Source organism: Mixophyes fleayi, chromosome 9 (genome assembly GCF_038048845.1).
Source record: "Mixophyes fleayi isolate aMixFle1 chromosome 9, aMixFle1.hap1, whole genome shotgun sequence".
In the NCBI taxonomy this organism is placed as follows: domain Eukaryota; kingdom Metazoa; phylum Chordata; class Amphibia; order Anura; family Limnodynastidae; genus Mixophyes; species Mixophyes fleayi.
Window position 1 is genome coordinate 111,590,920 of NC_134410.1, and position 17,549 is coordinate 111,608,468.

General features: G+C 43.5%; 1 protein-coding gene across 1 annotated transcript; it reads right to left on the bottom strand.

Moving 5' to 3' along the window:
* Positions 1-4,894: 4,894 nt before the first annotated feature.
* LOC142101684 (three prime repair exonuclease 2-like) lies at positions 4,895-7,705 on the bottom strand. Its single transcript, XM_075186071.1, has 2 exons — positions 7,629-7,705; positions 4,895-5,759 (listed from the first exon to the last, which is right to left on the bottom strand). The coding sequence occupies exon 2, from the start codon at positions 5,748-5,750 to the stop codon at positions 5,085-5,087; it is 666 nt and encodes a 221-aa protein (XP_075042172.1). The 5' UTR covers positions 5,751-5,759; positions 7,629-7,705; the 3' UTR covers positions 4,895-5,084.
* Positions 7,706-17,549: the final 9,844 nt, after the last annotated feature.

Consider the following 17,549-nt stretch of genomic DNA (forward strand, 5'->3'; position numbering starts at 1 on the left):
AGGGTCAGGACCTTATCTAAAATCAGTAGGGGGTCTCTCCCTGTTTGCTAACTATTGTTCTAGCAAGTCTGCAACACAGTCTGAATGGCACCATCACAGCAAGGGGTGACCACTGATGTCATGCACTATTTCCACCCCGGTTACCACCCAAACTCTTCACACCACCAATCACAAGAGGACAGTGAGTGGGGGGGGGGTGAGAAGGGACCAAAAAGGAGCTGTCTGGGGGATGGGGGTTGTTGTTGGAGAATCTGGAGACAGCAAGGACCTGTTAGAGAGTAACCGTATTCTCGCAGGGCCTTAAAGGAATGCTTGAGGCAGGAGCTTCTTGACAGAGATCGGACAGTGTACCTCTAGGACTGATTCTGTTACCACTCCATCGGGAGACACTCGCAGATTCTGGGGAATTGGTGAGCCTACATCCGTAGGGAGACTGATACCCAGGGTCCCACTAAGCTGGTGGAGAGTTGGCCGAGCGGCTGGGATCAGCAAGATACACAGACCCACCTTAAGGATCAGAAACCCTGGCCCACTTGGATTGTCAGCTGTGGATTTTATTACCAGGAGTTTGGGCCTGCTAGGACTCTGTGCTTGGAGGTAACCTGCTGGGGATTTTGTTGGGGAGTTTTACTTGCACTGGTGATTTTCTGACACTTGATATATTTGGCGGGGGGAACAAGTTTCTCCTTGGGGAGCACTGTTGTATTTTACTAAGTGTGTGCACTTTGTTTAATAAAAGGGATTATTATTTCTTTCCTGTCTCCTTACCTGTGTGACCTGTGAACCTAGAGGACCGGGTATCTAGAGAGCTTTGGTAATAACCCCGGTGTCCTCACAATTTTGGTGGCAAGCAGTGGGGTCACACAGTCCCAACGTTTGGGTAGAGCGCAGGGACTCGTATCCAGATACGGTCAGGCTCTGTAAGGACACAAGGCAACAGTCTGTCAGCACCAGGGTTAGTAAAAAAAAAAAAAAAACCCTAGCTAGGAAGTCAGCAGGAATGGCCACAGAAGCAGAGCAGATCAGCTTAAAAGCCACAGAGAGATTCTATATGAAAGCAAGGAAACAACACTTGCAGGGGTTCTGCAGAACCAAAGGGGTGGACTTTGATGACACAGACGTGCGTGAAGTTCTGGTGGCCAAACTAATGGAATAGGAAAAGGCCCACCCTGAGGAGATGGAAGAGTCAGAGGTGGAAGAGGAGGAGGCCAAAGACCAGCCACAGAGACCCCCTAGTGGGACACAACCCAGACCACCGTCCGGCACTCCAGCAGTGCTGCAAGATTGGCTGACAGCACTGGGGGAAAGGGCAACCCTGCATGAAAGGGCAGCCGTACTCCAAGCAATGTTGGGGGTAGCATATGAGGTACCCCAGATTCAGAGAGTAGAAGGTCGGGGAGAGGCCCGGTTGAGACCTCAGCTGGGATATAGTGGAGTCCCAATTTTTAAAGAGGCAGACACAGACATTGATACCCATCTCCAGGTTTTTGAAAACTTGATGGGAGTCCATGGGATTGAGGAGGAAGAGTGGTCCAAATATCTGGGACCCAGCCTGACTGGGAGAGCGCTGGAAGCTTACCAGGCTCTAAGCCCTCACGAATGTGGGGATTATGGTACAGTGAAAAAGGCACTGATGGTAAAATTCCAGTTAAATGCAGAGACCTACAGATACAAGTTCAGGACTTTGAATAAAGGAGGGTCACAGTCGCACCAGGAATTTGCCAGCCAGCTACAGAGGGCCTGCGAGAAATGGATGGAAGGGAAAGGGGCCCGCTCCGCTAAGCAAATTAAAGAGCTCATTATGCTGGAGCAGCTGACTCTAAAAATGGCCCCAGAGATCCGGGAATGGCTGGCGGACAGAAAACCTGAGACCCTGGAGGAGGCAGCAGGGCTAGCTGATGAGTATGTGGTGAGTCGACCAAGATGGAGAGCCCCTAGTATGCCTAGTCAAGCAGCTGCAGGGAGGGGGAGCCGAACAATTCCAGCAGGTCTAGTGACACCGGGAGCCCCCTTTATTAGAGAGAACTCTGCCCGGAATCCAAGAGATGAACCAGCCCGATCCAGACCCTGGGACCTGAATCCAAAGAGGTGCTTTCGGTGCAACCAGGTGGGGCACTTCCAGAGAGATTGCCCCCGTACCAGAAGTCCGATCCCAGGAGCCAGAGCTGCACCAGTGGCCGCTGTACAGTATGCCCCAGGAGATTTTGAAATCGGCATTGAGGCCGAGCCACCCTGTCCTGATGTGCCAGAGGCAAGGGACGGGGTGTATGTGGTGAACCTGATTTTGGGGAAGGGGAGGCAGAGCCCTAGGAATATGCAGGGTCATCTACAGGACGTGTGGGTGGGGGACTGCAAGGTCCAGGGGTTGAGAGACTCAGGAGCATCCCTGACCCTGGTGGAGCCTGATATAATTAAAAGATCCCAAGTTATGGAGGGACAGCAGGTCCGGATTTCCACGGTGGGGGGCCATCTTGCAGATATTCAGGTGGCCCGGGTACATTTGGATTGGGGGGCGGGATTTGGAATGGTGGAGGTGGGCATTCTGGATGGACTACCGTAAACTAAATGAGGTCACCACCACTGATGCTTATCCCATGGCCCGAATAGATGAGCTACTAGACAGGCTAGGGGCAGCCAAGTTTGTGTCAACTTTGGATCTGAGTAAGGGCTATTGGCAAATTCCCCTCACCCCCGAGGCTCAGGAGCGGTCAGCCTTTATAACCCCACTGGGATTGTTTGAATGTACGACAATGCCGTTTGGGATGAAAAATGCTCCAGCCACATTCCAACGAATGGTTGATGACCTGTTGGGGGGGTGTCAGGAATTTGCCCAGGCTTACTTAGATGACATTGCCATCTTCAGCCAGACGTGGGAGGATCACTTAGTGCAGGTGTCAGAGGTCCTGAGGAGAATCAGGCAGGCAGGGTTGACCATTCGCCCAGACAAATGCTTCATGGGCATGGCAGAAGTGCAATACTTGGGGCACCGTGTTGGTGGGGGAATCATACGACCTGAACCGGCAAAAGTAGAAGCCATTGTTCAGTGGCCCCGACCCACCAACCAAAAGCAAGTACGAGCGTTCCTCGGGATCGCAGGGTACTACAGAAAATTTGTGCCGCAGTATAGCACTGTTGCCAGGCCCCTGACTGACTTGACAAAGAAAAAATACTCTAGACGTATAGAATGGACCCCAGAGTGCGAGGGAGCCTTTGACGCTCTGAAGGCAGCATTGACCCAGTCCCCAGTGTTAGCAGCCCCAGACTTCAAGAAACGATTTCTGGTACAGACAGATGCTTCAGGGTGTGGACTCGGTGCTGTGCTCAGCCAAGTGGGGGAGGATGGGCATGAGCACCCAGTAGTTTATTTATCCCGAAAGCTGGTGGATAGAGAGGTAGCCTATGCCACCATTGAAAAAGAATGCCTGGCCATAGTGTGGGCCCTAAAGAAATTACAACCCTACATTTATGGGCAAGAGTTCACAGTAATTACAGACCACAACCCCCTTTACTGGTTACAAAGATCTGCTGGGGAAAATGGGAGGTTATTACGGTGGAGTTTAGCATTACAAGGTTATAACTTTACTATCTCGCACAAAAAGGGAAAAGACCACTCAAATGCGGACGGACTCTCCAGAAGAGAGGAGGAGAACCCTTCATTAAGGAACCCACCGTGCCAAGGAGAACATCTGGAGCCCGACCACCAGACTCCAACTGTCCCCTTGATTTAATAAGGGGGAGGTATGTGACAGACCCGGGCCTTATATTGAGAATATCGTGCCAACCCGGTCTGTCCTCAGTGGGCCAATTGAACAACCATGGCCCACTCTGTTATTAAATGCCGCCCGGTGGCCAGATCTGTTATTACTGTGGTGTCCAGAGAGGGAGGGGAGAGGCAGCTCACAGGAAGTGTGAATCAGCTGTGGACCCTGTGACATCAAAAAGTAGTGGAACGGGTTAAAAAAAGGAGGGTCAGGACCTTATCTAAAATCAGTAGGGGGTCTCTCCCTGTTTGCTAACTATTGTTCTAGCAAGTCTGCAACACAGTCTGAATGGCACCATCACAGCAAGGGGTGACCACTGATGTCATGCACTATTTCCACCCCGGTTACCACCCAAACTCTTCACACCACCAATCACAAGAGGACAGTGAGTGGGGGGGGGGGGTGAGAAGGGACCAAAAAGGAGCTGTCTGGGGGATGGGGGTTGTTGTTGGAGAATCTGGAGACAGCAAGGACCTGTTAGAGAGTAACCGTATTCTCGCAGGGCCTTAAAGGAATGCTTGAGGCAGGAGCTTCTTGACAGAGATCGGACAGTGTACCTCTAGGACTGATTCTGTTACCACTCCATCGGGAGACACTCGCAGATTCTGGGGAATTGGTGAGCCTACATCCGTAGGGAGACTGATACCCAGGGTCCCACCAAGCTGGTGGAGAGTTGGCCGAGCGGCTGGGATCAGCAAGATACACAGACCCACCTTAAGGATCAGAAACCCTGGCCCACTTGGATTGTCAGCTGTGGATTTTATTACCAGGAGTTTGGGCCTGCTAGGACTCTGTGCTTGGAGGTAACCTGCTGGGGATTTTGTTGGGGAGTTTTACTTGCACTGGTGATTTTCTGACACTTGATATATTTGGCGGGGGGAACAAGTTTCTCCCTGGGGAGCACTGTTGTATTTTACTAAGTGTGTGCACTTTGTTTAATAAAAGGGATTATTATTTCTTTCCTGTCTCCTTACCTGTGTGACCTGTGAACCTAGAGGACCGGGTATCTAGAGAGCTTTGGTAATAACCCCGGTGTCCTCACAATGAGTTTCAAAATGATAGCGGATGGAATAATTGGGAAAAGAAAAAAAATTCACTTCCAAACTGGAGTCAGACACATTGGAAAAGTAATGATAACAAGTTCAATTTAATTCACAATAGGAAAATAAACAATACACATATAGAATAAATTACGTAGGCATCACATATTATATTACAACAATCAGGAATGGATAGGTTAGTTAATATTATGTTAAGAGTATCACATGTTTGGGGAAGGATAAACGTAGAGTCACCGGGTGATTAGACCATGTACAGCGTAGGCTACATGTACATAGGGCTGATCTCTCCCCACTTCTTGTATTCGGCAACTTCAAGTATTTGGTTTGCTCTGTACATGACGACCATGACGAGGGTCAGCGCGTCATCCTCTGCGAAATGAGAAAATCTTGGCTCCTTATGGAAGTAACGCTTGTATAGATTTGGTAGGGAATGCCACGCTTTGGCACCCCTTGGCCGCCTCTGATTCCTATCCAGGTATCTTAAAGCTTGGATGGAGTCCAGGCAGAGGATGGAGCTAGAGAGATCGCGCTGGATTTTCAGTAGTTCAGTCTTCAGGAGCGGAAAGTCGTAGTGAAATCCATTGTGGGCAACCAGACAGACAGGCTGAGCTTGTCGAGTTATAAACTCATTGATTATAGTAAAGAGAGATGAATCAAATTTGGGCTTCTCACAACCGCTTAGTTTTTCGCAGCTGAGATTGGTGAGTTTTAAAGCTGACTCAGTGAGGGCCTTGTCTGGGTTCACACACAGACAAATCTTGTCCTGCACTCGGGGTAACTGCAGCTGCCCTGAAGCATCACGATCTGGGTTCTTCAAAGAGGATTCATGGACAGCCACCAGAGCCAGCTCTGTTATTTTAGGGTTATATTCTGTTAGACCCGTGCCTTCCAAGTCCAGAAAAATAAAGGTTTTCACCAAACTGCCCATGACTGTAACCTGTAGCAAAATATGTTATACAATTAAAATAAAAATCATTACGCGATTGATGCAACAATATTTATAGACACAAAGTGATATTAAAAAAGGTACTTAGGAAATATTGTTTGATTTCCTAATCGTGACATTTGAACTTAAAACAATTCCAAATGAAGTCCTAACTGTACTAAATGTTATGATACAATGCTACGCTGTTCAATGTTCATACAGTGTATAATGCCATAGAAATCTACTAAATAGTGTTCATGTTAGGTTAAGCAGTGCAATTTTTAGTTCTTATTCTTTCAGTCTTTATAGCTGTGCAGTATTCTGACATTTCTAACATTCTCTGCTAACGTCATATGTATTTCATAGAGGCTGAACTTTTGCCTGCACAGAAAATGTGTGGCCAAGTTTCATTACTGTAGAACAATAACTAGACTCAATAAATGAAACTGATAAACTGACCATATGCCCTCAAATGTGACGTTACATTTCTAGTTAATGCTTTTTCCGGCACTGAGGTCATGTCTTGTGAGTTGTCTTTGGAGTAGAAGGATTTGGCAACCAAGAGGTGGGAAGTCTATTTGAAAAATATACGTATTGACTTCTTAGAATTAGAGGTTTCTCTTGATGTCATATCTATTGCTGAATAAAGTGATATTTATTTGTTAAGCCAGACCACACATGGGCTAATCCTGCCATACAAGATTAATGTCTAAATTTGTCATTACCTGAGCCTTTTAATGCGGTCGGAATATGACCCGACCACCAATCACACAGGCCATTATAGTCCTCTTTCTGACGCCATTTGTCAACATTCCGTATAACTGGTCAGCATTCTAGTGCACCTGTATATCGGTGGTCAGTGCAAAGACTAAAAATGTTCAATAGTTGAAGCTATAAAGTCCCCCCAATCCCTGATTTTTTGGGGGCTTTGAATGAAGTTCAGCTCTCCTGTTAGTTAACATTAATTAGCTGTTTTTCTCCAATACAGAATTTATCTGCTTTAAAAAGGAAACATACACCGTCTCTCCTGCAATAAGACAAGTGAAGAACATCCTCGATAATCAGTGAATAAGAATACTCTGTCACTATTCAGAAAACAGCTATTGTCTATCAGCACATAGCTAAGTACAAGATACATTGTAAATGTTCTAGATGAAACCAGAAAATTAATGAAGTCAACAATAGACAGGTTGCCAGCGATGCGTTGAGTGTTATTAAAATTGGTGGAATTTGAGTGGGAAATGATTAAGTTTTCTATTTTAACATTCAAATTTTAATCACACACTGCTACAGCCCCACGTTTAGCTGTGGTTCCTGTCACTGACCGACCTAAAGTATATCACCATCAGTAATATATCCAGATAATGAACAGTGTATACTCATATATGGTCTCATATAGAGTTGGAAGCAAATTGCGCTTACATAATTTCCATAGTATTCCGAGCCGCACGTATCCTATGTATTCAAAGTTAAAAGTATATTCTAGGCAAGAGCCCCTAAAGCTATTAAATAAATAAATAAGAAGAAGAAAAGCGTGCCCCCTTCTACAAGCTCAACCAGACCCAGTCCACCCAGCCTAAGATGGTACTGGCAAAATCAGGCGGTCAAAGTGTGGGATCCCTTTAGAGGCATATATGCAACTACTTCCCCCTCAGCATAGTAGGCAAGTAGTATTAACATGTCCTTACTCTACTATGAAGGGCGCAAGGAGGAGATATGTCTGAGAGCAGACTTAGACGTAATTTATTCTACTGCGCATGCTCAGTTGTAAAAAGCGAATTTTGCGCTCCTGAATCAGACTTGCGTCCGAGTCTACATGAGCCCCATAATGTCAATATTATTCACAATATATATTCTGGGAGTATTATTAAAATATAGTACCTGATTGGTCTCTGTTCCACTGTCAGCTCTGATTCTATAAGTGATGTCCTTCTTTAAACATGTATGGACAGGCTTATAAAGTGTCAGTTTTGGAAATGTCTTGTCACTGGTTCACTCCCCTCCAAAGCATGCAGGACAGAGCCTATAGGAACGTCTACACAGCACTGTAAACACACCCTGTGTATGTACCCGAACTTGTCACATAGTTTCATTTCATTTCAACAGAGAAAGAAAACAAAACCAATCTGACTATAAGTAAACTATAACAATAAACACCAGTACATAGTTTCTATTTCGAAGATACAAGACTGAAGGTCAATTCTACATACACAGTTTAAGATCTTGTGATATTTATACCAGATCATTTTTATAGTTTTTGCTATACTGCATTTAAAAGAGTAAAATGTAGCGTCCCGTGGGCTCCGGTTGTGGGAGGGGGCATGTAAGTAGAAACTTACAGTAGGTGATGGTGCAGGTTTGAAGAAGAACACAAAAATATATATTTCTATATCTTCTAAACAATGGTTTTCATAAGAGAGGCCTTTTTCCCAGGACACCTTGTTCTTCTCACAGCGGGAAGGGGGGAAAGGTTTCAGGCTGGTCCCCCCACTCACAACCCCTAACCTCCTCTCTCCCCCACTACCACTTGCAAGTAGCAAACAGGGTTGATTTGACATTTCTGTATTACAGAACCCCAGGAAAATATCTGCATTGAGCAGTCTCTGAGTTTCTAGCTAGTACAAAATGTCGACATTATGCTGTAGACATTTTGAATGTCAACATTATGAATTTTGACTACATCCCCGCTCAGTGCCTAGTTGCCCATTGACAAGTTTTTTTTACACTGCTAATAATGTGTGCATTTGTTTTTTTTGTCTGGGGACCCTACGCTTTTTGTCCCCCCGATTTTGAATATCGACAATACACCCTGTACAAATTTTACATGTTGACATTTTGAATGTGTAAACATTATGTATGTTGACATTTTAACTGTGCTGACATTATGAACATGTATACATTATGACTGTAGACATTATAACAGTGTTGAGAATATGACTGTCGACATTATGGTGTAGACATTTTGGATTTTGACAGTTCATATCCAACCTTTGAGATTCTCCAGGAAATCTTAGATGGGAGACCAACAGTTTAAAAAAAATCAATAAATAAAAATAATAAAGTCCATGATTACTGCAATTTTAGAGAAGCAAAAGTATAAACTAAAAACTGTAGGTAAAGGTAAATGTATTATAAAGTGCAACTTCCTGTTGACCTTTGACAGGTGACCATTCCTTCTTTTGTAGTATAAAGAATTAAAAATCAAATTTGACATGTGGTCATGCCCATCTACAGATGTGTAACAATCCACCGTTGCCATAGTAACACCCGCCTCACAGTTACGACAGGTGAGGTCACTGGGAGGGCATGAAGGAGGCAAGGGTGGGCCTCATGAGAGGATAGTGAGCCAGTGATGTGGGCAGCTGCATCACAGAGAGGATGCAGGTAGTGGCACAGCGCTAATGCACCAGCACCATGTATAGGGGGATCACGTTGGAGACCAGAGACTATAAAGACTCTGGTTTTTCCTACTCCAAGAGTGAGTGGCCATCTTGAAAGCTGGGAACTAGATGTCTAGGAGGGAGGTGCCAGGTCCTCGGAAATGGTTGTACGCAGATTCCATGAGGTGGGACTTAAATAATGGTCCTATAGTAGGGTCATGCACTCACCTGATCTTCAACTTCAGGGGTACCCCAAGGAGGCATCAGGAGGGTTTGCCTCCTTGGCATCTGCCACGAAAGCTATATATTGATAAGAGGGGGCGAGCCCAATGCAAGCAAGGGCGAGGAAAGCATTTGGGAGAAGCTGCCCGGACAGAGGCATGGATTCATGTCAAGACGGATGAATGTGTGTGTGGCTTGAGGCCACATTGAGTAAAGAGAACCCTGTATAAAGCCCACTGATTAGTGCCCACATAGCAAGGCGGAGTCGCTGCAAGTAGGCAGCGTGGCTAAACTAAATGCAATGTTAGTCAGAATTAAGGATTGGTTTGAGAACAGCCTGATATTTGTCCACCATGAAAGAATGTATTCAGTTTCAGTACGGTCACTAAGAAAAGTCCATGGAGTATGGGATGTATGGGAGTGGCAGAGTCATTGAATATTGGGACTTTACGGGCCTAATTCATCTTTGAATGCAGGTCCATTTGTATGGCGTATCTTGCATGAACTAGCTCTGTGCCAGAACAGGACTTGTGCCAATGATGCAATTTCATGCACTTCATCTCCGCACACAAAAGACACAACTGCCTCCGGACCTAGGACTGAGCCATGTGGTACTCCAACTGATAAAGGAAGCGGAGCAGAGGTGGATCCAGAGAAATTAACACTGAAAGAAAGATTAGATAGGTAGGATGAGAACCAGTATCAGACAGTGCCTTCAAGACCTAGGGATTGTAGTGTTTGTATGAGGAGAGAGTGGTCAACAGTGTCAAATGCAGCAGAGAGATCCAGTTAAATTAGAAGAGAGTAATGGCCTTCACTTTTTGCTGTGATCAAATCATTGACAACCTTAGTCAGCGCAGCCTCTGTGGAGTGTTGGGAGTGAAAGCCTGACTGTAGAGAATCCAGTAGGTTGTTTGCTGTAAGAAAGTGTGTGAGGCGAGTGTAGGTTATTCTCTCGAGAAGCTTGGAGGGGCCTGGGAGCTGAGAGATGGGGTGGTAATTTGAGAGAGTGTTTGGGTCAGAATTTAGTTTTTTTAAATAGGAGTGATCACTGCATGCTTGAATAGTGATGGTAAAATACCAGTAGAAAGAGAGAGATGACAGATTTTAGGTAAAGGTGGAATAAGCACAGGAGACAGGGACCTACCAATTTGTGGGGGAATGGGATCAAGAGGACAGGAGGTAGAGTAGGAAGATGAGAGCAGAAACTTCCTCTTCATTTGTGATCAATGAAGAGAGAGTGTCAGAAGGTGCCACAAAGGAATGAAGCTGATTGCTTGTCCAGGGAGATGATACCATTTCAAATCTGATCTTATCTATTTTGTCCTTGAAATAGGAAGCAAGATCCTGGGCACTGATTGTAGTCGGAGGATTTGGGTGGGAGGATTGAGAAGAGATTTAAATGTGTTAAAAAGGCGTTTGGAGTTAGAAGCCTGAGCATAGTTGAGAGATTGGAAGTATGTTTGTTTTGCAGTGTCCAGAGAATTTCTATAGGAGTGGTAGATACCATTATATGTGATGAAATCATTAGAAGTACAAGATTTACACCAATGACGTTCTGATTTACAAGAAAGTTTTTGTAGAGTTTGTGTTACTTTAGTGTTCCACGGTTGGAAACGAAGTCTACGTGGAGTATGTAGTGTCGCTGGAGCCACTTGATCAAGTGCAGTTGCTAGGGTTTGGTGAAAATTGGGTACTGCCCAATCAGGGGAGGAGAATGTAGAAATTGGGGATAGAAGGTGTTGGAGAGAGGTGGAAAACTGTTGAAGATCAGTAGAGTTGATATTCCTGCGGTTGTGAGGAGGTTTGGAAGAGTTTGACACTGGGGAGGGTAAAGAACTGGGGGTGAGCGAGTAGCTAATAAGGTGATGATCCGAGAGAGGGAAAGGAGTGTCAAGGAAATCAGAAACTGAGCATAGTCTAGAGAAAACAAAATCAAGACTGTGGCCATCCTGATGAGTAGCGGATTCAATCCACTGGGAGAGGTCAAGTGAGGATGTTAGAGAGAGTAGTTTGGAAGCAGCATTGGAACGTGGATTAGCAATAGGGATGTTGAAATCACCCTCGATGATGGTGGGGATATCAGTAGATAAGAAGTGTGGGAGCCATGCAGAGAAGTGTTCAAGAAATTGTTGGTGTGGACCAGGGGGGCGATAGATGACAGCAACATGCATAGAGTATGGGTTAAAAATCCTAACAACATGTACTTCAAAAGATGTGAACGTGAGTGATGGGACATTTGGTAGAACTGTGAACGTGCACTGCGAGGAGAGAAGTAGTCCAACCCCCCCTCCTTGTCTGCCTCCTGGTCTGGGGGTGTGGGTGAAATGTAGACCACCATATGAAAGTGCTGCAGGTGAGGCAGTGTCTGATTGCGTGAGCCATGTTTCTGCTATTGCTATAAGGTTTAGGTTGTTTGAGAGGAAGAGATTGTGTACGGAGGTAAGTTTGTTACAAACAGAACGTGCATTCCAAAGGGCACATCTAAAGGACTTTGGAAGAGAGGGGAGACAGGTGATGCATTTGAGGTTTGCTGGATTTCTGTAGCGTTCAGATATATGTGTGTGGGAGAAGTGAGGGGAACTGGGATTAGGTGATATATCACCAGCTAATAGAAGCAGGAAGGAAGAAAGGTAGGAAAGATGATTGTAAGATGTGTGTTCTTTCAGGCGGCAGGGTGAGGCTGTTAAAGTTATTGAATTTAAATAGGAAAAAAGTTCATAAGTGTTAATTGGAGGTGAGTGAAGTAATGAAGGGGCAATGTGGACAGAGGTGTGTGTTGCAGTATGGGTGAGGGATGATATAGTCCTAAAGATAATGCCATGAAAAGAAGAAAAAGAAAATTATTTTGGCAAGCATTTGGATTTGTGATTAAAATAGCAAAAAATGGGGGAATTAAACAAATTACCTAATTGTAATGTCCTGTGTAATCGGAGAAGTAGTGCAGAGTGAGGCTGTGGTAGATGTAGCTTATTTGTGGATGTCTGGACAGCATGGAGTATTGATGTGGTTGGAAGTGTTGAATGGAGAGTAATAAAGAACAGGTAATGGAGTAGCTGAGTTCTTCTGAGTCATGAGAGAGGAGAGTGGTTCAAACTCAGTTTCATTTCTTCCTAATTCTGATGGCAGACAAAGCCTTGAGTAGAAGTGAAAGTACAATGATGAGATAGGGGACTGAAATAGCTGTAGCATGGGTAAGGAGTGGCTGAGCAAGTAATACAGCAGGCTGAGGAGATTTTGCAGGAAAAATAAACTGACAGATAAAACAAACTTTCATAAGCTGAGTGGAAAATAAGAGCAGAGTCTAATACAGTCATCTTGTAGTGTGAAGGTCGTAGCCAGGGAGAGATGAAAACATCAGGGGGTAAATGTATTAATGTCCGGACTCTTCAACTCCGGCGTGTTCAGCGCCTTCGGCGATTAAATTTAAAGCAGTGCTGCATTGTAAAGGGAAAAAGCAGCGCCGCTTTAAATTTAATCGCCGAAGACGCTGAACTCGCGGGTGTTGAAGAACCCGCATGTTAATACATTTACCCCCTGGTCTCCATCCATAATGATATTGTTGATGTATCTCCTCCACAAAATAATCTGTGGATGGGGTACATTGCCTGCAAAAGTTCTTACCTCCCACCAAACAATATAAAGGTTGGTAAAGGAGGGCACAAAGTAAGTACCCATGGCATTTAAGCTTATCTAGATCCTGTAGAATTAATGTACCAAAAATATCAATGTAATGTCCCTTATATTTGTGAGAATAAAATGTGGCAGGTAGCCTAATTTGTATATTTTGAGATTCATTTCCAGGTGTATCTTAATTTTAATTTGATTTACTAGCAATAAAACTGATATATACACATTTTAGGGAGAACTGATATAAACATCTTCTAGGTATTAAAAAATACCTTTCTAGGGTTAATTTTCTTAAACATCTCTGAAGATTTAAGTAGATGCTGTTAGATGCATTGACACTTCCTGGTTTTTGGATAATTCTAAAAAAGAAGCTTAGAAATAGCAGTGGAACACCCAGATTATCATATTCCATATTTGTGTGAGGCTGTGTGTAAAAGATGGAAAGCCCTTTTTCTGGAAAAGGGAAGGCATTTCCAGTTTGAGGTCCTATTATATAAAGTCATTTTATTATAATCTATTATAATATATCCGATTCTAGCTATGATTTATTTAGTACATTCTACAAAATGATAGCTAGAATCTGATTAGTTGCTATAGGCGACATCTCCATTTTTCAAACCAGGAAACTTGCAGCTTGATACATTTACCCCCTGATGTCTTGTTTAAGTAAGGTGCAATCTATCTGACCTGAATCTAGATTTGTGGGCTAGATGTTTTTTATAAAAAAAAATTAACTTCCCGTTGTTTAGTTTGTTCAAAACCCTTATAAGGTAGAGACCGATGGAATAAACAGAGAGATTGTCACTAAGACTAATCATATTTATGTCTCTAAAATATTTTGCTTCTTAAATTCATATGATTTTCAAATTGCATGAAGCGATTTTCAATTAGTGGCGCTAGCCTGTAAAATGATCTAAATAATGCATTCCATTGATTTGATACAGCAAGAAACCCTCAGTGGACTTTGGTAATGAAACAGAAAAATTATGATATAAGCGTATATCACTGTTGTCAGTGATATTTCTTGAGTGGTCAGTAATCAGATAAGGTGTATCAATACGGCCAGCCGGAGAGTGAGTGAAACACACACATAGGTCTGGTGGTGCAAGAACTTTTACTAAGACAGAGACATCAGTTCTTGAAGCTCAGATTACGTAGGGATATCATAACTGAGCACGCATATCAAGTATGTAAAATAAAAGGCATTGTCCCAGTGAAAAGTACATATATTAAGGCTAAGCAGACTAGAGCAAAATACATTAGATATGGGTATAGTTACATTTTAACATATCGCTACTGAGCAGGCGTATTATCTATGCACTTCATAAGCAATTGTGTAAACTATAAACAATCCAAACCAGTTTAGATAGGATAAGTAACTGTTGTAGTTTTGTTTCGCATTTCTTTGAACAAAAAACAATCTGGAAGTTAACTCTTTCACTGTTACTAAATAAAAATATATTCAATATAGGAAATGCTCACCTACAGTGAACCTTGTTTGTAAACATGCTAATATATTCCAAAGAGAAAAACAGGTGCACTATTAACATAGGGAACATTTTATGTTATGCTGGACTTACGTGTACTTCAAATACATGACGCCAGAGGAAACGACGGTATGTCCATCTATCTACATCTATGGGTGGAACTGATATTGACGATTGGAGTATCTATGACACTCACCTTCTCAGAGTTCTTCAGTGGGCTCACCCATGAACCCCTTCCTGCCTTAGAGAATGTCTTCTAAAACAGTTTCCAAGATTATTTTGACATGAATGACAATAATGCCCATTCAAACAAGCTGTGAAATGTGGCCAAAAGCCCATGTGTGTAGCTCGGAACAGTGGCTGAGGGACCAGAATGCAGAGCTTGTGCCTCCTGAAGAAAGTCACCCCAAAACCAAATTTATGCAGAGTGTCAACTAATGATGCCTTGTTGATGCCTTGTAAACTGATGCCTTCTCTGCACAGAGAAAAAGCACTAGTGTTTGGGCTTTCCCAGTATTGATGTTATGAATAAGGCTCATAACCCTCCTGGTGTTACGAGCTTGTATGCCAGGGATAAAAAGTTTAGTCACAGTATATTAGTTGAGGTAGTACTGAATTTAGGTATTTTACCACGACTTTCACATAAATTTTGACGTCTGTGTTCAACAGCGAGATGGGCCGGTAGTGAGCACAGTTGGATACGTCTTTGCCCTCCATTGGAATAACTATAATGCTAGCCTCAAGGGTCTCTTTTGAGAATCCGTTACCCTTTAACTCACTGTTGATAAGGAGTGTCAAGCGGGGGAAAGACAGTAGTAAAGGTTTTGTAGTAAGATGCCGTGAAGACATCCAGATCTAGGGCTTTGCTTGTTTTTAAGCTTTTGATAAATCTGACACCTCTTTCTCTGTGATCTCATCACCCAGCACCTCCAGTGTTAGTTTGGGCGGGTGACAGTGGGCCAGAAAGTCTAGTATTGCTTGACAGCCTGTGGGGGGCAGGAGGGGGGACAAGTCTGTAGCATGAGACACACTATAGTGCTTGCTGTAGAATTTAAGAAACTCTCCAGTGATTAGTTTGATTTCTTTAACTGTTTTGCCTGAAGCGATCTTAATCACCAGAACACTACTCTGAGATAGTTTGGGCCTCAGTCTGGATGTCAGTGGTTTATCTACCTTATCTTGTCATGATCCATCACTCATCTGAGCCTACGTGACGTGTGTGTGACAAGAGTTAATAAAAACTACCTGGTTAGTTTAAAAATGATTAAAATACCCCTATCTATCTCACACACACAAAGGTTTGTACAAGAGGTGACACTATTACTCAAGAAGCCTTCATTTCTCACTGCTGTATCTCAACTAATCACCCACAACTTACTTTAAACACAGTTATTATAAAGTAAATGATCTCCCCTGACCCAGAGTTATTATAAAACAAATTATCTCTGTGACAGGATGGACTGCCTATGCCACCCTGTCTGTTGTTGCTGGGAACCGGCTGGGCTTACTTTGCCACCGTTCCCTTTCATTATCCCAAATGTGCCCTCTTGCCACAGTAGGAGGGGCTTATAATGCTGCCACCACTGGACTCCTATACCGGCATCCAGAACCGGGTTTCTTCTGGGTCACTGACGCTGCTAGCGTGTCTTGTTGCTGGTGTACCTGGGCTGGTTACTCCGGACCTCTTACTATGGATCCAGGTTGCTGTGAATTGATCCCCCCTGGCCTATCACATGGACTAAGACTGCTGGGTAGCAGGCAGAGCGGTGGTACTGGAAACGCTTGGGTCCAAACCTCAGACACAGCCGGAGTACGGATTAGATTTGGGTCTAATCTGTAGATCACAGGAATACATCGATATTGAAGATGTTTCCAAGCAGGTCTTTAAAACAAGATGTTTATTTGCTCTCACTGATTAGAGGTATCAATGATCAAGTCATATGTTGAACTCAGAAGAACACTTACATGCTCACACAGCTCATCTTTCATACAGTTCAGAAATAGTCTATTTTTAGCATCAGGATGTAACCCCGTTTACCAAAACATTGACTTACATACATTGCAAAGCCACAATATTTATACTTAGCTATGAAATTCTTAAAAAACCTTGCTGTGATATCATGCATCTTTGTTTATGATGCAGGAAATGTAGCAGCACGTTTTAAATTAAACCTTCCTGTCTCCAAGTTAAACCTCACACATCAAAAGGCCTGATTAGCATGTGGCCTTTCATCAGACCGTTCGGAATGCATATTCACACAGAACAACAAAAGGACCCACAAGCCACTTGCCCAAATCACAATACATCAAAGGCTTGGTAAACACAGGCTCATTGCATCAGATATATACATCAGAAATAGGCATTTCCTATAGCAAGGTTAGACAAGAGACGAATTTCTTCCCCTGGTCTCAGAAATAACGATTTTCTATCTTACAATATACACAATATCAAAAAATAAGTGCAAATGCAATTATATAAATAAGTGCCCTGCGCTATTTGCTTTAAATAAATTTTTACCAAAAGTTATTTAATAGTGATCCAGTCACACCCTCCTTGTTCAGCGATGTAGCATTTCTTTGTACCAAGCTAAGTTTGACACATTGGTTTAACTCCCTGGCGCTTGATCAGAGGGGATAGCGGGTAATTATCAAGGGTCAATACAGGGGTACCAACCTCTACTTGTATTTCCTAGGATTAGTATATGCCTTCGGCACTTGGAATAATAGTCAGGTATAGATAAATACAGAGAAATTTATTAACTGCAGTATTGGTGGGTAACACCCTCCAGTATTAATAACACTGACATAATAAAAGATGGCACATATGAAGCTGTTAGCATAAAGACAGACAGAGAAGATATACCACAATTAAGTGCGGCAAACAAAGTCCATATTCGCCATACAAACACAAGTCTCTGATAGGGCTGGTAGAGTCCACTGGACACAGAGATACAATAAAGTCAATGGTAAATAGATGTGGCAATCATGAGGTCTCCGTTAGGCTTGTTAGGCCACATAAACACGGTTTTCTGATAGGGCCACTAGAGTCCGCTGAACACCAGGAGTAGCAACAAAATCAATTC